Source organism: Corvus brachyrhynchos, unplaced genomic scaffold (assembly GCF_000691975.1).
Source record: "Corvus brachyrhynchos isolate BGI_N302 unplaced genomic scaffold, ASM69197v1 scaffold68, whole genome shotgun sequence".
Lineage (NCBI taxonomy): Eukaryota > Metazoa > Chordata > Aves > Passeriformes > Corvidae > Corvus > Corvus brachyrhynchos.
Genome location: NW_008240039.1, coordinates 3,164,122 through 3,185,182, shown reverse-complemented (window position 1 = coordinate 3,185,182; position 21,061 = coordinate 3,164,122). Strand labels below are relative to the sequence as shown.

At 46.3% G+C, this 21,061-nt stretch overlaps 1 protein-coding gene across 2 annotated transcripts in view; it reads right to left on the bottom strand.

The window, feature by feature from the left end:
- PRDM16 (PR/SET domain 16) overlaps positions 1-21,061 on the bottom strand; it is a 291,370-nt gene that overhangs the window by 186,347 nt on the left and 83,962 nt on the right. For both annotated transcript variants that reach the window (XM_017744088.1, XM_017744089.1), the window contains exon 2: positions 505-854. In XM_017744088.1, the coding sequence (XP_017599577.1) occupies positions 505-854 (350 nt within the window). The remainder of the gene's footprint in view (positions 1-504; positions 855-21,061) is intronic.

Sequence of the window (21,061 nt, the reverse complement as noted above, 5' to 3'; positions counted from 1 at the left end):
CTTCTGTTCAGCTCTTGGGGAAAAATGACTTTCACATTTCTCCATCTTTGCTGCAGCACAAGAACTCGAGAACATCGGGGCCGTTAATGGGTACATGCTATTTTTCCCTGCCCAGTTAATAATGCCTGCACCACTGACACGGGCTGGGAGTCAAAGGTAACACCCCCAACCACGAAACATGATGCGATTAATCCCATTCCCTCCACACGACAACTCCCGAACACAACTTGGAAATGACAAGCACTTGATGAAGTGACCCGACATCATTCAAAACCAGACTTCCAAAATGGTGCTCGAGCAGTTTTTGTGGCCCAAGGAGCGAACTTAAAAGGGATTTCTGCTGATTTTAAATTCCGCAGGTAATGGGGGTGGAAAGTTACGCAGGGAAACACGGCATCAGCAAAGTCACCACCTCTGTCCCCAGGCCACCAGGCCTCAGTCCAGCTCCACAAACACTTGGCAGAGAAGACAAAGGAATGTGGTGCCCACATTCCACACGCTTACCTCCCATCCAAAGTTTGTTTCCTTTAATGTGCTCCTCTGTACTGCCATATAGGGTCCAAATCTTTCCCCAACTTCAATCTTCTTTTTGGCCCAAATCCCTAGCCCTGCCCCTGGGATCGAAGATTCTCTGAGTTCAAAATCTGGTGGGATTGGAATGTCATCAGGAATGTAGACGGGAGCTTCATAGGGTGAGCCCTCCTTGGGAGTGAAGTCCTCACTGGTGGGAAAGGGTGACGGAGGTCCCACAGGGATGGGGGACATTATACTGTCCTCAGTTTCCTCCTCTGCGCTTTCGCCAGCAAGGAGATCGGGGTCGGTCTCGTACATATTATTTACAATCTCGCTGTCACCTAAAAGGGGAAACAGCAGAACAAAACACACTGAGATACTCACGTGAACATTGGTTAATCTCTGCCTGGGACAAAGTTTTGCTAAGCCGAGCTCGCACGCTTCGAAAGGGTAAAAACCTCCCTGGAGGAACTCAGGTGGAGCTGAGGTAGGGACACTGAAACTCATGGGGTGCTGCTGGAGGGTGGGGTGAGGCTCATTGCAGCCTGGAGTGTTCTGTGGGATCAAGGGTTCTCTGCTGTTTGCAGTTTAATTTTGGAAAGAGGGAAGAAAACACAGAAGAGGCGGTTGAGGTTCTCTTTAACCACTTCTCGCGTTAACTGGCTCAGTGCATTTTGTAAAGAAAAAGAATTTTAAAAAACAGAAAGAAATTAAGGTAAAATCCAAGTTTGGCAAGAAGAGTTTTCCTGGTGTTTGGGGTTCCTGCTCAGTGTGTCCCACAACAGCAGCTGTGGCTGTGAGCTCCCAGCGACACCTCAGCCATGCACCTCTGCAGGGGTAACAAGAGCATCACTGCTTTGTAATCACAGACTCCTGGAATGGTTTGGGTCAGAAGGGAACTTAAAGCCCATCCAGTGCCACTCCCTGCCATGGGCAGGGACACCTTCTCCTATCCCAGGCTCCCCACCCCGGGCTGGGGCCCCCGGCGGGAACCCGGGGCCAGCCACAGCTTCTCTGGGCACCCTGTGCCAGGGCCTCCCCACTCTCTCAGGGAAGAATTCCTTCCTAATGTCTAATCCAGCCCTACTCTCCTGCAGTTTGAAGCCAATTCCCCCTTGTCCTCGAGTGAAAACCCTGGACACACAGAGGGCAGTGAAGTTTGGGGATTTTTCCAAGGGGAATCAATTTCTAAGCAAGGCCGTTCCTGTAATGAAAACGGAGCTTTCTCATCCAAAAAGGAAAAAAAAAGGAGGTGGTGGGGGAGCAAAACATGAAGGGGGAAAAGAAAAACACATTTGTCACCCAATACAAGTAGCTGGAGTATTTTTTGGGAGCAGATTTGCCCTCTCTCCATGAGCTGTGAGGCAGCACGGGCGTGCTCTCGGTGCCCAGCAGCTCCCACTGCGATAACAAACCCAACAACCGCCGCTTTGTGGGCACTCCCACAGGGCACAACTAATGCCTGACCCCTGATGTCACCGGGGGGGAGCAGCACCCCACCAAAACTGCAGTTTTCACTGGCTCCCAGCGAGGAACCATCAGGAAGAATAGCTGGAAAAGCACGGCTCGACTTGAGGTATTTATAATTCATCTCTCCGCTAACCTCAGAATGCACCTTCTGTCTGCAAGACACATCTCCCCCTCTATTGCTTTTTTTTTTTTATGCCTAATAAAGATTTTCCTGAGTTCATGCCTAAGAAACCTGGTGGCAGAGTCGACTAAAGAGGAGGATTTTGGTTCCTCTGCCAACATTTTTTTGCTCCAGCTTTTGGAGGAGAACAGGGAGCTGCCTGCTGCAGTTTGCATGGGTTTCCTCTGCTAGAAAGTGCAGCCCTCCCTACTCAAACATGTCACCAGAACCAAGCCTTCATGAACATGAGATACTTCATCATCCTGAAAATATTTGTGGTTGCAGTAAATGTTTTCTCGCCCAGTATTAGCAAGTCAAATTATTTTCTGCTCTATGATTAGCCTCTTTTGCACTTAAGGAACAGGAATTCCAACTGAGTTGAAGAGCAAAACTGGGTTTATTGGAGCACGACCTGTGAAAATTTCCAGAGGATACAAGTAAAGTATAAAGATACCTCGCTACTGTACACTGATAATTTAATTTCTTCTGTGGGACAATCAGGGAAGTTCTGATTAAATTTTGATTTACTCTTAAGCTGATCCCACGTCTGACTGACCTCATGTTTCAAGAGGAATCATCAAACACAGGTAAATCTGTCTTTTCAGTTGTTAAATGACCGGGGACTGGCAACAGGCACAAAATGACAATGAAACAACATTTGCAGGTCCTGATAGGTCTGATACCAGAGATTCCAGGTGGCATCTGTGGGAGCAGAATCCCACCCAGGCAGATGGGGGAATCTTGGGTTCCTCAGCACAACCCAGTGCTGAGATCAGTAAATTGTACCCAGCATTTATTGACCCAGGCCAGGGCTGCCAGGGAAAATCCGAGCTGTGCCCAAACCTCTCACTTCTTTGTGCACTGCCAGGTGGATTTCACAGGACCCCACAACCACTGAGGCTGGAAAAGACCTCCAGGATTATCAAGTCCAAGCTGTGACCCATCCCCACCTTGTCACCAGCCCAGAGCTTTCCTTGGACACCTCCAGGCATGGGGACACCAAACCTCCCTGGGCAGCCCCTGCTAAGGCCTGAGCACCCTTTCCATGGAGAACTCCCTGCTGATGTCCAACCAAAATCTGTCCTGGTGCAGCCTGAGGCCGTTCCCTCTCCTCCTGTCCCTGTTCCCTGGGAGCAGAGCCCGACCCACCCTGGCTGCCCCCTCCTGTCAGGGAGTTGTGGAGAAAAAAGTTCCCCCTGAGCCTCCTTTCCTCCAGGCTGAGCCCTCCCAGCTAAAACCCACAGGTGAGGGAGCTGATCTTCTCCACAGGTTTATTCCAAGGATTTGGGGCAAATCCAACAGCCAGGGTTCAGTTTTGATTATTCCACAGAATCTTCTAGATTGCCCCCACTGAACCACTTCTCACCCTCGGGGCTCCTCTCAGCCTTGCTCCAAATATTCCACAACTGGTTAAGTTAAGAAAATACGTTTTAAAAAAAGCAGGGAACACCTCATTTTCCAGGAACACCCCCCAGTTCTGCCGAGCTCCATCCCAAGCCAGCTGGCTGCCGTGGAGAGCTGGACGTGGCCACTCCGTGGTGACAACGGTGACAACCACGCCGTCCTACATCTGCCCCTCTGGAATGTCTGCCTGGGTGCAAAGCGGCACAGAAATACAACTTGACCTTATTGTTATTGTCATGAAACTAAAATTAGTCCCTCAAAGCTCCCCAGCGCAATGACTCGATAAAAAGGCTCATTGAAAGGTTGTTTCCACAGATAATCAGATATGGGCAGACGCTGAAAATCTGTGTGACACCAATGAGGGGCTGGCAACAATGAGAGGGATGGTTTAGTGGTGGTGAGAGACCTCATGAATAATCTATTTAGCAGCTGTAATGAAAGGGAAGGCAAGGCTGATGTTAAAGGAAATGGTGGTAGGCGAAATAATGCGTTAGGTTTGGGGTGGGTTTGTTATATATAGTTTTTAATGTATTTATTATTATTTTTATTATCATTATTGTCATTATTCCTGCTTAAATGATTATCATTGTTGTTGTTGTTGTTGTTAGGTATCTAATTCTGCTGCGGAAATACCCAATTATCTGAAATGACTGAGCACTTTTTACGCTCACGGATTGCAAAGAGCTTCTTTGACTTCTTCACTGGGAACATTTACAGAACATCCCAGCAACTGGTTTCTCTTGGGCAGGCAGTGCCTGATCACCAGCACAATCTTGAGTTTTTCTGACCTCTATAATTCAGCATTTGTGTGAAACTCAGGTATTTTTATTTCCTAAGCAAGGGGAAGAACGACAGGCATCCACTGAACTCACACTTTGCCCCAGAACCTCAGGCCTGAGGGAAATATTGGAGCAGAAGAGTAGAAAATACGAATATTCCCCGAGAATTTTGACTTTGTAGCTAAGAATGGAACCACACAGGCGCAGACCAACGGGTGCTTTTTTCCTTAGGGATTAACCGGGTCTTGGTTTTACATCATTATCCAAACTTTGCAGCTCATTCCTAGCTGTGAGTTTAGAATCACACGAGTATTAAAACCTCAGTGCTGTCTAGAACTGCTTGTTATGTGGTTATTATAATATATAATAATAATATAATAATAGAAATTATTATCAAGAAAATATCCATTAGGCATGGACTTCCCTGGGATTTGTTTCCATTTTTCTGGCTCTACAGGAAGAGCAGTGGGGTGACCTCAGACATCTTTTCCGGCCCAAAGAGGGACATCACCACCACCTTTAGAGCTCCATGGATGTTCTGGGCTGCCTGCACTGCTTGATTTTCCTTGAGAAATATTTCCCAGGGAGAAAAACAGAACAACCAAACCAAACAATTCCCGATAAAGCTCCTGGTGAGGATGAAGGCAGGGAATATTCGAGCACTTTGAGCAGTATCTTGAGGGCCATTGAGCATCCTGGTCTAGTGGGAGCTGCTCGTGGCAGTGGGGTTGGAACTGGATAATTTTTAAGGTCACTCCAACCCAAACCAGTCTACAACTCCATGTTTCTTTATATCACACCTCCAGTAAACAAAACCACCCACATTTCTAACTCTGGGGTGACAGGATTCTGTCTCCATTTGCTGTGGACGCAGACCAAAAATAAATGCATTTTTCTTGACCCCTTTGTAGGCCAGAGGAGCTGGAACAGATCATCAAAACACAGCCCTGCCCAACCAAGAAGGAAATATTCCCATTAAGGATGTGCTTAACTACTGCTGACAGCGTTCATCACCTCGTGGTGTTGTGCTGCTCAGCTTAACTTAATTCGGGTGAATTCTAAGGAATACCTGCCCTCCATCCTGCTTTAATCCACCGGGAATTCTGCAGGAGCCTGGCTGCCCATCCCTCTGTGCCCTGCACAGGGCAGGAGCTGACAGCAGGCACAGCCCAGAGCTTGGCAGATGCGACCCTGAATCACAAAGAACCTTGGAAAGCCCAAAGAGCACCCACCCCAAAGTGCCTCCAGCACGGAATGATCCCAGTGGTCAGATTGCCACCTGATGGCCGCAGCTGAAATACAATAGGAAATCCCAAATCCAGGCCCTGCTCTGCTGCACCTGCCCGGCAGGACCAGCCCCAAAATGCAGCTTTCCTTGAAGGTGGTGGGAAGTGTTGGCATCAGTCAGCTCTGGATCCAGCCCTGGCATTCACGTGTTTCCTGTGTGAGTCCCTCTAAATCCCACATGAAACAAGAAGAAATGAGAATTCTCCCTAAACTTTCACCCTCCTCACAGATCCACACCTTCCTTCCCAGCCTCTTCTCCCTGCTGGGTGCAAACCTGAACCTGCAGACAGGGCAATGCCAGGACTGCCAGGGGCATCTCACTTCTGGGTGCTACAAACACCAGCCACTCTTTTCCTTAGCCTGGTGTGATGAGGGAGATGTACCTTTGTGGGTTAGATTGTGCCAGGCCCTCTCTGGAAGCTTGTGTGAAACACTTCTGCCAGAAAAGATGCAAATTAGTGACAAATGTCATGAGAGGAATTATTCCTCTTCCATTAAGGATGGGACTGAAGCATTAAATGCTTCACAGCCAACTAAAAATGGCTTTTCCCCCATCCATGGACAATACTAATGAGAATGGCTTTAAGGAAAGGACAATAAACAATAAGTTGTTTAGGATTCTCGAGCCCACCACACAATTTCTTCCTCCCATTCATTGCAAGAACCTTTCTCCTCCACCTCCATCCAAGCTGTGCTGGGATCTACAGCGTTTGCTGGTGGACACTGGTCTGAAATCAGCACATCCAGCGCCCAAACCAGAGCCTGTCCATGAGGAACCCCCTGGGCCCGGGGCTCTGCAGGGTCCCCAGACTACAGAGGATGCTCTGACAGCTTTTCCCATCACCTCTGACAGCTGCCAGAGCGAGAGGAAATTCTGCTTTAAATGACCATTGGGAAATGTCTTTTTTTCTCTTTCGTTCACTCAAGAAACCCCTCAATTTTCACAAATTTAACAGTTGAAGAAAGGTTTGGGCAATAAATATCCAGGCAGGGAAGTGGCCACGAGTGGGAAGTGGTTTTGCCCCCACCGTGCCACGGTGCCAAGGGAATGTCACAGGGGCTGGTTTTACCTCTGAGAAATGGTGCTGCCCACACAATCCTTTATTTAATTTTTCACTTTAATGGGCACTTCTGCTACAACTTGCTGTGGTTTTGCCAACTTTTCTGAACATATCTAGAGATACCCAGCTTGGAATAGTATTTCTTCCCTTCAGATTCCTCCTGAATCTTGGACCTTTAACACCAGATGACACTGACACACCAAGCACCACAAATTATTTCTCAGTGGAGTAATCCTGTTCCTTCCTTAGATCACATCCAGAGCTTTTCTCAGCTCCCTGACACATGAAAACACCCAAAATGCTACGAGTGAAAGGAATTAGGGACAATCAAAAGGGCTGTGGGTGAGATCTGGTCTTCCATATTCCCTGTTCAAGCTGGAATGGTGGCACAGTTGTGACACGACGAGTCACAGGACACTGGCTTTGTCCAGCTGACAAGTGAAATTCCACTGAATAGGTGTGCATGGAAAATTCAGACTCTGCCAACCTCAAATCGCTGGGTACTCAGTCAGATCTGAGCTGGTCCCACAACAAACCCACCCAGCCCAGCTCCAGCAGATACCCAAACTCCACTCTCAGCTTGTTTCCCTTAAAACACTAATTAGATTTCACTTCCACTCTACCAAGCACAGAATTTTGGGAATGCTTGAGAAGCAGGAAGATGCAGATGGTGTAAACAGGATTCTGGAAGTTAGTGGTCAGGAACCCATCCCTGAGGGACCCAGCTGCTCCAAACTCTGCTGGCCAAGCTGCCTGTACCCCAAACACCCACATTTGCCAGGATTCCCAGAGAAATATTTATTTATAGCTGCCACTGAAATGAAATCCAAAGCAGTCACAAGTTTTAGCACATCCCAGTGTAAGATTCCAGACAGGAACAAGCGCTGAGCATTCCCAGCACAGGAACCTGCCCCAGGTACTGCTGAGTCCGGCTCTGGCCCCGAAATCTTTGCAACCAGAGTCAAGACAAAATACACGGAACTTCCCTGGATCTGGCTGATGCAGGACTGCTGCAGAACACATTAAAAAACCAATTTACTACTGAAGAATACTCAAAACTGCAGAGGCAGCGAGGGATGAGGCAGGAGGAAGAAGCAGGACGAGTGAAAAGGAAGAAGGACTCCGATAAAAACGAAACACTCAGAAACGCAGCCCCTTTCCCGTGTTTACTTTGTATATTCATTTTTCAAGTTTCACATTTATGCCCTGCTTTGTCTTAGCTGGAACTGCACCTCTCGAAGCAGCTTCAAGTCCTTTTATTAAAAAGAAACAGAAAGCAGATCCGAAAGGAGCAGTGAGAGCAGATGAGGACTGAGCAGAGTTAATCGGGTGCATTTTTCAATAAACATTCTGGAAGCAGTTGCTGCAGAACTTGGCTGTGAGAAGAACAGGTATCAAGGATTTCAAGTGCCTTTGGTTTTAAGCAAAAGAAAAAATGAAGTGTTTTCTTTTATTAAGGGATTTCTGCTGGCAGAAATGAAGAATAAAGCTCGAAACAGTATTTCAGTGTGTTCCTTAATACGCATTTTCCTCTAGTAAAACCAGCAGGGAAAGTGTCCAAATTACTCTGCTCTAAATGCCGGTATTATATTTCCAGTAAAAATCTGGTTCAACCAGGCATCAAAAATATTTCCACATAAGATCCTTTTAGAATCAAACTCTTCAGAGAATATTGTTGTTGTTGTTGTTGTTGTTGTTGTTTGTTGTCCATAACTTTGCTTCACCTGATCTCCCCGACGCCACAATTTTGTTTTAAATTTGAATTCAAGCTGACATTTCTACAAATTGTGCCATGTCCAAATATACACTTGATCCAGAAAGTTGGCTCTTTTAAGCAAAAATAAAAAGCAAAACATAAAAGCTCTGCTATCTTATTATTAAAGGCACTGGAAAAAAATATCAACCTTTGGGATTTGTGTCTCTGAACTATTTACGAGATAAAAGCTCCAGTGAAGCATCACAACAAATGTACAGTGCATTACCGGAGAGGTAACAAACATTTGGGGAGAATCTATAGAAATAACACAACAGCAAAAAAAAAAATTCGGGGAAGGAAGAGTGGAAAGCCTGGAGAAAAGCTCCACTTGGTGCAGAAAAATCGGCATTGCTTTGCAGTGGTTTGCTTATTTTTGCTCCAAAATCCCTCCCCTTTAAAAAAATCTATAGAAACGCTCCAACCCTGCTGAAAACGCAGCAAAGTGGAACTTGGGAAACGGCAGCGAGAGCGAATTCTCTGCTGGGAGAAATGCTACCTAGTTAGAATAAAGAAAGAAATGCGCTTGGGCCGGCTCTCCAAAAACTAACAGCCCGTGCTGGATATTTCTCTCGGTGCTGGATGTCAACCCATGGAGAGAGAATAAAGCGTTTGTGAGCCTCCAAAAGGAGCCCTCGCGATTGGAATTCACATCTCTGCCAAGCGGAGGCTTTGGGGCTGTTGTCACCGTCTCATTGTCATTCCACTCACTGTGGCTTCCCCAGGGTCCCGAACAGGAGTCCTGGCATTATTAACACGGCAGATTAATAGCAGCGGGGAGAGGCATTCGCACAAACACGCTAAATATTAATATTAATCGATAACAATTTCCAGTTCCTGACGGGAGGCACACAAACATTCCGGGAGGAGAGGAGGGAGGGCAGAGCGGGGATGGGGACGGTGCCCACAGAGTGGGGGATGAAAGGAGAGCAGTGAATCAATGCAGGACAGAGGACGGAGCCGTGAGGTGGGTGTCAAAAGCAGGGCTCTATTTTCACAGGCACACACAGGCACACATTTTAATGCCACAAGATAAGTTGGATTTGCCTTGCCCCGGCCAAAAGAAAAAAATAATTCCGGGGGAGCTCGCTGGTTTTGTATCGGGGGAGAAACAGCAGAGCTCTGCAAAAACAGGGGGGGAAAATATCCTGCATCCTATTTTTGCCATCCCGAGTAGGGCTGTACTCTGCAAACTGTATTTTCCTCAGCACTCAGAACACCACACAGATATTTTTGAAATTCAGGTCTGTTCACATTGTACCAGATTTCTAGGTTTGTATTTCAAGCTCTTTTCTACTGCCACCCCTGCATTTTAAAGCCAAAAAAATCTGTAAAACTTCTTCCATCTTTTCTAATGGATCAGCCCAATTTTTTAAATTTGATCTTTGAAAGTCTTTATCATTATTTCACGCACTCTTTAATTACAAACAGCACAAGTAGAACGCGCAGGCCTGTTGCCAAAGAGGTTCCCAAATGCTCCAGCTCACGATATCAGTGAAACCAAATCCAACCATTCAAGCTCAAGACCTTTTAGCACAGACCCCACTGGGTCACTGAGCCGAGTCCTCCTCGAGCTTTGTACAAACGAATCAGTTTTTTACTCCAAGACACGTTTTTGCAGCAGCCTCAAAGTTCCAGTTGGAGCCAGGAATGTTCCTCCCAGACTGGAAGTGAAGATCTGGGTGAAAAGCCCTCCTTGCACAGAAGGGGCTGCCCGAGCTCTGCCCCACACAGGACACACAAAGGGCTCTCAAACACTCGCTGCAGCTTTGATCTTTTGGGCTGGGCTGGTTTCCTCCCAGAGAGGTGTGACCCACAAGGACAAAGCTCCTCGGACTAAACGTGGGCTGGGAGCAGAGGATTGTGCTCAAAAATCAGATGGAAATGGCTTTCACACTCCTTATGGATTCACTTCCAAAGCCCATGGAATGCTGTGGGGTTTTACAGCCAGCCCCTGACTCGTTTTGGGTTTCATTTTATGCTCCCACACATCCCACCCTGCCTAGAGCCCACCAAGGCACAAAATATTGGTGTTTTCTCAGTGTCCTGGGCATCTTCTGGGCACCTCACTGACCACATTGTCAGCCCTTCCTTCACAGCCACTCCCAGCAGGAAATCACAGCTGCTTTTTCTTACCATTTTTATGCCCCAGAAATTGAGGGTGCAGCTTGGGGAAGGGACAAACACTGACAATCAGGAGCTACGGCAGCAACTGAACCTCAAATGTGCACCTGAACTTGGATGGCTGATCCAGCCGTGCCCATCCAGCCAACTCGCATTTCACCATTTGCCACATTTTGAACGTGTAAATAAGGAAAATTCAGAGGTCTACCAAGAACTCCCCACCACTGGGATGAGGAGCCAGGTTCCTGATATTTTGGGACCAGAATGGAAACCCTTTCCCAGGCAAAACACCTTTCCTCTGGCTACCAGTGTCCTGGAGATTGCAGAAAGGTTTAGTTACTGTGAAAAATGGAATTTTAACAGGGCAAGTGATGACAGTAAGAAACAACTGGGGGTTTTAATGCTGTTCTCTGTCGACTTCTCCATCCCCCCTATCCCCAGGCCAGTTTCAATAAATGTTTGCATTGGGAGCACCTCCACAGAGCTGCTGTTTGGGGCACTTTTCTCCTGGCCACTCAAGTGCTCTTTTCTCTCTAAGAACAAGAACCTGACAAAGAATTGAGCGTGTGTTTAATCCTCCTGCTTTTCCCCACTGCAGGATATTTACAAGTCACTTCTGACAGAGAAAGTGCTCCCAGAGTTTGTCTGCAAAACGTAGGACAGGAGAGATGGGGCGTTCAACGAACAGCAGTGGGATGTGACGCTCCATAAAATCCTTCCCAGCACTGCGTGAACAAGCACCGTTACAGGTGGGATTCCTGGGACAATCCCATCCTCTCCAAAGGAAGCTTGCCCAATTCCAGAGAACTCCACCGTTGTTTTTAGAGCCGCTCAGTTCATAGCCACACCACAGTATCCTCCTGGCTTAGCCTGGCAGATCCATTCACGTTAATTTTCATCTGATTCCTCCAGATCCTGCTTCAGTCAGAAGCTGGGAAGCTGTGCAGGCACAAGGATTTGGGGCTCTCCCAGGGCACTCCCCACACCCAGGCAGAGCTTCTCTACCCCGCTTCCCTCTCCTCCTTCCAAAGCAATCCTGGGTGTTGCACCCACCACCTGGCCCTATTTAAAGCCACTACATTATTCTAAAAAGGATTATTTATACTAAAAACACTCCCGGGACTACTGTATTTGTATTTCAGGGCTGCTGCATCCCCTATTTCCTCACTGCTCTAATATGGCCCGAGGCAGAGCGGCTGAAATGACTTGCGATGCCACTGTAATTTTTATCAAGGCTTGTTCCTGGTAAAAAGCCTCTTTGTTTCAAAGAAATGTGATTTGGCCTTTTTCCTCCTCTGCTCTATTCCTTGGTTAATATACCACTTCCACTCGCCCCGGGGCTAAGAAAGGTATTCCATGGAATTGGTCAAATCTCACTGTTTTTCTTCTAAATCACAACTGGCTTTTTTTCCTCGACCCTTGCTAAGCACTATCTAAGCTGACAGTCTGAACTTGAGGTTTTATTTGTGCCTTAACTCTTCAGCTCCTGGATTTGGAGCAGTCACATGGCCACGTTTAAGAGATGCACCAGGGCTGCTCAAGCTGCTCTGGCAAAGAGGGATTGAGGGCAAGGCAGGAGGAGCAGCTCTGGCTCGTGTTATTTATTCTATTGGCCATCTCTGAAAAGGTATTTTCATCCAGGTATTCATTTATTATAAATCTGAACACACCAGGGACTTATGTGAAAGTCCACCAAGTTGAAATTTAGAGTTTTCAAAGTCTTTTCCGAAGAAAAAAATAAAGGCTCTTCATTTCTTATCTCCCACAAAGAATTTGGTTTTAAACACAGTAACACTTAACCCAGATTTGGGATTGCCTAATCAAGTTTTAATTTAGTCTGTCTCATTGACAAATAGGGTGGATTTTCCTATGAAATATATGCCAAGTGTTGAAACACACTCATAAAATATCCCTCGAAAGCAGAAGCTGCTGCAGGATCTGTTTGTTGACCTGCATTTATACAACACCCACAGCCTCTAATACAGGGGATAATTAAAGATAAAGAAATCCAGTGGGTTTTTTTGATGTCTCTAAACTGGTTCTGTTGGGAATCCAGTCCTCATTTGCCATCACCACCACACAGAGCTGAAGAACAGTTCACCTCAAAGGAAAAAATACATCAACATCCAAAATACTGTTGCATTTCTGCACAGGAAACAGAAGTTAACACCCTAATGGGATCTTCAACAATTAATACAAATCAACACCTTGCCTCAGTGTTTAGTCAGAGATCACCACCCTCCCAATTAGCTGGCAGTTAATAATCCTTTATGCAGGAAGTTTTCACTGCTGTACAAAGATTTAAACATATTTCTAAACTTTGTTCCCCGTAAAATCATACACACATAAAGTGGATTAAAATCACCAAAATGACATCCTGCTTTATGGATCACCAGCAAATATATTTACATTCAAATTAAACGCAGACAGGAAAACTAATTCATTAAAGGAAAGGATATCAAAGTCTTTCTCTCCCAAGACAGCACCTACACCCAGCTGGGAAAAGTGAGGCATTTTTGAGTAGCACAGATATTTCTCCTCGTGTTCACCAAGAGAGCCTCTGTCAGAGCAGCTCTGCAGAACTCCAGCATTCCAGGCAGCCCTTCCCAAAAAAATAAAGCTGCAGGATCTCTCTGTGCCCTGGCTGCAACAGGAACCTGGGCACTTCAACGTTCCCTCCAGGAGCACACTGAGGGCTTTTGTTTGTTTGTTTGTCCAAAGCTTCCCCGTGTTTTCCTTCTCTAATCCCTCTGTTTTTCTGCTCCCTCCACAGCCAAATACATGGAAACTCAGAAAACCTTAAAGGTCCCTTGCAGGTCAAATGTTATTTTTCTTCATCTACCTGACTTTAACTGGTGAAATTGCTTGAAGATTTCCCTCACGAATTTGATAAAACAAACAAGGCCTTACAGCAGGGTTGTTTAACTCTTGTTTTCTACTCAACACCAGAATTTTCATGTGTCAGCCTAGCAAGAGTATAACAATTACAGCTAAGGCAAGCCAGGAGTTGATCCAAGCTCCCTGATAGGAATGCATCCAGCTGCAGTGGTCCCAAAAGCCAGCCCCAAAGGCCTCGAGCAGTGTTCCCACCATTCTCCCTGGAATTCTGAGGTGCTGGTGGGCTGCACCCCAATCCTGTGAGCGAGTCGCCTGCTCCAGGGATTGCACCTCAAAAATCAGCTCACTGACAGGACCCAGCGCTTCTCATGGGCACAGCCAGAGCCAAAAATCCTCACGAAACCAACCGAAACTCTTCTGTGAGCCAGAGCTCACTAATTAACAGGTAATCAAGTACCAGTTCGGGATGGAGAATCCCAAAATTCTGCTGACTTCTTCAGGGATGCTGCTTTTGCCATGACAGTTTTTCCTCTCGTACACATTCTCCCACCTGGTGTTGAAACCCACCAGGCACCAGACCAACCTCTCCCGAGGATCAATCCTGACTGGGTTTGGTGTCGACAATTACCTGAATCCTGGTGGAACTGGAGGCTGGACTGGGCAGGCAGTTGATAGAAAGGCAGAACCAGCCAGCACTGGGCAAGCTCAGAGGTGGCTTTGCCAAAGTTCTGTGCCTGAGAGCAGCCAGGGCACTCCTTGAAAGAATGAAGGCAGAGATCCACCACCTCCTAATATTAAATATTCATCTTTCCTCCACCAGACTAAACCTCTTTGTTTCCTGTCTCCTCTCTGTCCCGATGCAAACACAGACTCAAACTTTCAGACAGCCTCAGTGCATCCGAGCAAGCCCCTCCGGAGCACCAACAAAAGCCCCACCACCCCTTGCCACATCCCATCACCGCCGTAATAAAGATGTTTATACTTTTAACCACCGAATAAAGCGCTCTAATTCCACCGAGCTTGTCCCCTCCACTCCACTCCCTTCACTCCACGGCTTCATTTAGCAGGCCGGCGGTAAAAAAAATTCATTAATTTTTATTAACAGGGAGCGCCATTTGTTCCCTGTGACAATATTTGACTTGTCGAAATGATTTTCACCTCTGCCATGAGGTGCGCGCTCCCCACATACATCACCCGATTACTCCGGGAGCGGCCAGAGTTGCAGTCATTAGCCAGTGAATTAACGACAATCCACAGCGCTATTAATCACGCTGACAAAAGCGTGAGCTCGCTGCTGACCCGAGCACGGCTCTGGGACACGAGCACAGGCAAGGAGAGCACAGCCACAGGGCTGGGGAAGAAAGGAATTTTTTGTTGTGTCGTGGGTTGTTTTTTTTTTTTTTTTTGTCTCAGGCTAAGCTGCTGAGGCAGGGAAAAAAGGAGAGGGGAGAGAAATGAGGGAGGGATGGTGGGGTAGAAGGTAAAGGCAGCTGTGGTCTGCAAGGTGAGGACATCTATTGCTGATCCTGACATCCCTCCTGAAACTTCTGAGCAGGAGAGTCCGCAGGAGTTCGATCTTAAATCAGCAAGGCTTTGCCAGGGACAATTTGGGAAATTCTTGGAAGCACAGTTGGATCAAAGCTTATTCCCCAATGCCTCCCCTCTCTCTCCCTGAAAATTTCAAGTATCGCCGAATCAGAGGTTGGAAAAGACCTCCAAGACCACCAAGACCAAGCTGTGCCCAATTCCCACCTTGTCCCCAGCCCAGAGCACCACCTCCAGCCCTTCCTTGGACACCTCCAGGGATGGGCACTCCAAACCTCCCTGGGCAGCCCCTGCCGAGGCCTGACCACCCTTTCCATGGGGAATTCCTCCTGATGTCCTGTCAGGGACTTGTGCAGAGCCACAAGGTCCCCCCGGAGCCTCCTTTGCTCCAGCCTCCCCTGGCACAGCCTGAGGCCATTTCCACTCGTCCTGAGAGCAACCACATTTCACAGGGAACCGAGTGGATCCTCTCATCCTACCTCCAAAATATTGATCTCTGAGAACTGTTGGCTTCCAAATCCCAAAGTTCTGGCCACTCGTGCCTGGGAACACCTGGAAAGAAGCTACCAGTGAACATGGCATGGAGCCCTCATTGTTTTCCTGGAACGTGGCTTCTAATTTCAAGTTTCTGAACACTGCACAACGTTTAGAGAAGAAACACCCCAAAGCCAAGCACTACAACCCTTAGCAAACAGAATTCTTTCCCAGTGGCGCAGCCTTTGTGTTCTTCAGGACAGTGCTGCAGCAATCCAGGACAATGCATGGATATAACTGCAAGTTTTAAATTCAGAAGTCGTCAGAAAGGGCTGAAAAGGGGAATCTGGAGGAATGCGGCCCCGTACGAACGCACGAGGAAGGGGAACTCACACAAGCTCTGGAAGAACAGGGCAAAGAATGAATCTTTGCAATGGTTTGAATGTTCCTGCTGTACTGGACAATCCGTGGCAAGGAAAGCACATTCCTGCAGCCTTGCCCTGTCCCATCAGTGCCCAACTCCCACCACAGCAGCTCCAACAGTGAGACCATTCAGCGTTGGGAAGATGATAAAACCATGGTGAGAATTCCAAAAATCTCCTTCGAAACTTTTTAGTGCTGGGTTTTTTTCTTTCTTCCATTCATGACCTAATAAGGGATTTAAGGGCAAATTTTCAGAAGTGCTCAGTGGATTCTTCCCCCCAGTTCTGCAAACAGGCACAGCTAAGTGCTGTGGGAGATGGTCATTCTCTCCTCAAAGCCGGATATGCTTTCTCCAAGAAAAATCTCTTAAAAATCAAAGCAGAGATAAAGAACCCATCACAGATTTAAGAAAATTAATTTTCAAAAAGAGAACTTTCTGGAATAACTTCTAATAACCCGGGACTGTGATCACACAGCCCCAGTTTTTGCGATGTTTGTGGTGTATTCCCACCTCTAACAGATTTTATGCCTCCACTGCCACCCAGCATCTCCTGATCGATTCTCTGCAGTCTCCATTCCCTCAGTCACTTTCTCTTCCCCAAACCCCTTTCCTAAAAGAGCTGCTGCTACTCAGGTCGATGCTGCTTCGCTCTTACCACACAGAATAATTCTAGAACCTGTTTCTTGTTACTCACTTTCACCGGTTTAATTCTCCTTTTGCAGCGAGGAATGTCGTAAGGAAAGCCGGGCTCGGAAATCCATGATTTCCTGCCAGTTAATTCATTTCAGCAAAACAGGAGGCAAGGTGATATTGCTGTTTAATGTTGCAGCCCCTCTGCAGCGCTCCCCGGGGGCTCTAAGGGATCCCATGTGCGCCCTCGTCCCTGCCCTGCTGCCAGCACCGAGTAGCACCTTGGGCCAGTTTAGGCTCTTCCACCCCGAAGCCATTTTGTCCGATTTACAACTTTTGTGAATTTAGACATCAAAGCAGGAACAAGAACCAGTGGAGGTGCAAACCACGGGGTCCTGCAGCCCTGGCAGAGGTGCCTGTGGTCTCACGCGTGACACACGCGACTCCCTTTCATTTGAGAGCTCGGGTTGGATGTAAAAGTAGCTTCAGTGTTCAAAAGCAGAGTTGTGCTTGAAATTTGTGCCTGTCTGGAGTCACAGAATGGTTTGGGTTGGGAGGAGATCCTCATCCCACCCCCTGCCATGGGCAGGGATGTTTCCCACTATCCCAGGTTGCTCCGAGCTCCATCCAACCTGGCCTTGGATGCTTCCAGGGATGGGGCAGCTCTTTGGATGAGCTGTGCCCGTGTGTGTCACCCAACCCAGCCAGGTTTGGGGATAACTGCAAAATCAGGGCTCCCCAGGGCAGCCTCAGCAACCCTGTGGCTCACATGGGAGCTTTTCCTCTCTCCCAGTCCCATTCCTTGACCCACAGAGAGCACAACTGCTGCGGGAGAAGAAGGGGAAAGTCTTATTCTCATTCAGGGAAGAGATGGGGGAAGAACTCTCAGCCTTACTGAGAGTTACTCAGACCTACCCCATGAGTATCCCCAGCTTCCTCAGGGATTCCACACTGAGCATCCTGATCTCCTCACTCACAGGAAGGAGATTATTGATCAGAAGAATGAAATAAAGTGAATTTTCCCATTTAACAACTGGTGCTTCCCACTCCATTCCACCACCTTTTCACCCGTGCCTTTACTCTCCACTATGAACATTCTCCTTGCAACCTGATAGGTAAATCCAGAAGGATTCCATATAAAAACCTATAAAACTGTGTAATTCCAGGTGGGATCTCCACACACAGCCCTACAACATCTCCTGCTCCTGTGTTACTCCTTCTAGAAATACTTCTGCTGGGTTGTACACCAGGGCAAAATAATCCACATTCCAGCCTGGCCAGTAACACCGAAATCCGAGGTTTTCTCTTCCCCCCAGCTCGGCTTTGCCAGGCCACAGCACACAGCAGTCAGCTGCAGTCCACCCAGCCATTTCTCTGCCTTTGAAGCTATTATTAAGAAAAATATTTAAGATAAAAATATTTTTACATTTTGCTTCTGCTGGCCAGCGATTGTCCCGCAGTCTGAAATATTAACTGCTGGCGAGTGGAACTCGGAGCTTTCTTCTAAAGAGGGAAAATTCTTACGCTGTCAACCAGGTGTCTGAAGGGCTGCTGCTTTTCACTGTTGATTTTTCAGGAAGTAATGCAGATGCACTGAAAGGACAGCACTCAAAATCAACATTTTATTTTGATTTAGAGTTAAGTTCTGTTCCTGTCAAGTGCTACCCGGAGAAACTGTGGATGCCCCATCCCTGGAAGTGTCCAGAGCAACCTGGTTTATTCTCTTTTTGAGATAATGCTTTAAAAATTACTTTCCTTAAATCAGGGATGGGTTCTTTATCTCTGTTTTGATTTTTAGGAAATTTTACTTTGAGAAAATAAATATCTGCCTTTGAAAAGGAGAATGAGCATCTTTTACTTGCCTGGGGCAAGGGCCAGATCCAAAATCTGAAGCTTCACTGCTCCTTATATCCAGCAGGAAAATAAAAAGCTGAATTACTTTAAAAAATAAATAAGTGAAAACAAAAACAAGACAATTTCCCCCCCTCCCCCCAAACAAACAAAAAAAACTCTTCACAACTTTTCCAACCAATTCCTGGATATGATCCTTGTTATTGTGGAAAATAATTTTTTAAAGTTCATTTTTAAAGCAAAAAAAAAAAAAAATTAAAGAGCTCAGTGCATGTTAAATAACAGATTATTTTTCACATTTTCAATTAACTGAAAATAATAACAATTTTTTAAAAAATTAGATCATTCAGTTCACAGTGAAATCTGTTTTGCTACATCTGGGACATCTTAGTCCTTTTGTGCTTACTCTTTGCTGCTATTGAAATCAGGTCAGTTCAGGTCAGAGCTCAAATTTTCAGCTTTTCTGAAATAAAACACTACAAAAAATATTCAAGTCTGGCCATTTTCACAATTTTCCATTTTCTGATGGAAGCTGCTTTCCAAATCCAGTATTTTTTTTCTTCTTTTAGAAAACAATTATCTGTTTAAAAAACACCCAACTCTAGTTCAGCCTGGACAGAGCTGCCAATTTATCACTAATATCATCTTTTTTGGAATTTTAAGATCCATAAAGGCATTTATAAAAACATGGGCAACCAAGAGGAGGAATCTGAGCCTGGACATCCCAATTTTCCCCACCAGCCAGGGCTGCCCTGCCTTGGTGGACACGAATTGGGGACCCAGAGCTGACAAATAAAAGGGAAAACCTGGCACTCAAGAGTTTTTTTCTGTGCCACTTTCTGGCTGCTTTATTTCTTCTTGTGAAATGCCTGCTGAACGAAAACATCCCATGTCTCACAGACTTTTCAACTTAGGGTCTTCAGCCCCACATATTTTTCATATTACTCATATTCCCCTGCTTGAGTTAAACTCAAACAGGCCTGGAACAACTTCATTAACATAAAACCACATGATAATGGGAAACAGAGCCTTTTAATGGTTTATTTTCTTATTATCTTGTGATATATTTCATCTTCTCCCCCTTCTCGGAGTGCTACTACATTCTGGTTTCACTCTGCTGCCTGGGCCTGGCAGGGATCGAGCATCCAACACTGGATTCTGTAAATTCAGGAATTTTTAAGCTCACGGGATCAGTTTGGTACCAGGGAGATCATAAAAGCTCCAGTAAAAGTTAAAGAAAAAGCCCTTATTTATTTTAAATTAATATACTTGATACTCTGTTCTACCCTGAATGCCCCTGCAGAGCGTCACACTTCATCTGGGGGAAAAACCCCTGGTTTTACCCTTGAAATTTGGTAAGAATTCCTAGGCTGGGATAGTCAGGGAATATGGCAAGGGAAGATCTTTTGCAATACCACATTTTCTTCTTGTCACAAGACCACAATTTCAAAATTCAGGAGTTGCAACATTTTTTAGGAAGGTTAAAGAAATCAGGAATTGCATCTGGTTCAGGGTGACTCTTCCAGCCTATTTCAGCCATTCTTGTAATAATGAGTAAAAAAATCTTTACAGGATTTCCACTTCAAAGTTGTTGCTTTATTTCCTTGCCTTTTTAAAACATGTCTTAGAAATCTTTCTCAGTTGAAATGCTAAAGAATTGCCACAACTTCCTCACTATTTTGTCCACATTAGGTTAAACCCTAATTAATCAAAAAACCTCCAGGTAAGTGCATTATGTCTGACTATAAAGTCCATTAAATGGGTATTTACTCTGTATTTACTCTGTTGCTTGAGAGGCTCAGGAGCAGCCTTAGACTCGTCTCTAAAAAAAAAGGAATGGCAATTCCTGGGATTCACATTCTATCATAGCTCAAAGTGGGCTCTTGGAATAAATGGGAGATGGAAATCAGGGAGATATATTAGCACCACTCCTTATTTTTCATTTCCCTCTGTCTCTGCCTCCCGAAGAATATTGGTGATGAATTTGCAAATGGCTCTGGCTGATGACAGAGGTTTTTTTAGCCTTCATTATTTATCCCCCCCACTGCACACCTCGATCGGGGATTACAGTGACAAATGCAGGAATAAAAGGCAAAGACAATATTCCAGCAGCACGGTGTAAATCTCCTTTTACGCATTATTAATTTAAAGAAATCCATTATCCCATGGGGCTCGGAGGGGAGGACAAGGTTACATAAGAGCTGGTAGAGGCAGCTGGGGGTCACCTGGAGACAGAGCCCCGCTGCCACCACCCCGGGGTGCTCAGTTTCTTTGGAAAATGGGATTTTCTTGCGTGTTCTTCCTCTTAATTCCTCTCTTTGCTTTGGTTTGACAGAGGCAGGAGGTTGCCGAGTGCTGCCCGCCTCAGAGCGGGCACAGAGGTGTCACCAGAGGGTCTCAATGTGGGTTATTCATGGAAGGAACCACACAGCAAGGCTGAGAGAAGAATGAACCCTCCTTTGCCAGCCCAGCACGTTCGACCTCTCGCTGGAGTTGTGAAGAGAAGGGTGTGTGGGGATGGGAGAGGAAAGAGGGAGAAATTAGCACTGGCTGGAGAAGGTTTTTCTCTGTTGTGGGCCCCTAATTCACCATGACCTGGACAAGGGCCCAAACTTGTGTCGTGTGGGCCACCCACAAGCTCTTAGGTAGCAAAACTCCTGATCCTGCTCTGCCCAGGCTCCAAGCCTTCCACGCGTCCCTTCTCTGAAGCCTTTGAATAAAGGAACAAAAAATTGCTCCTTCTCCCCT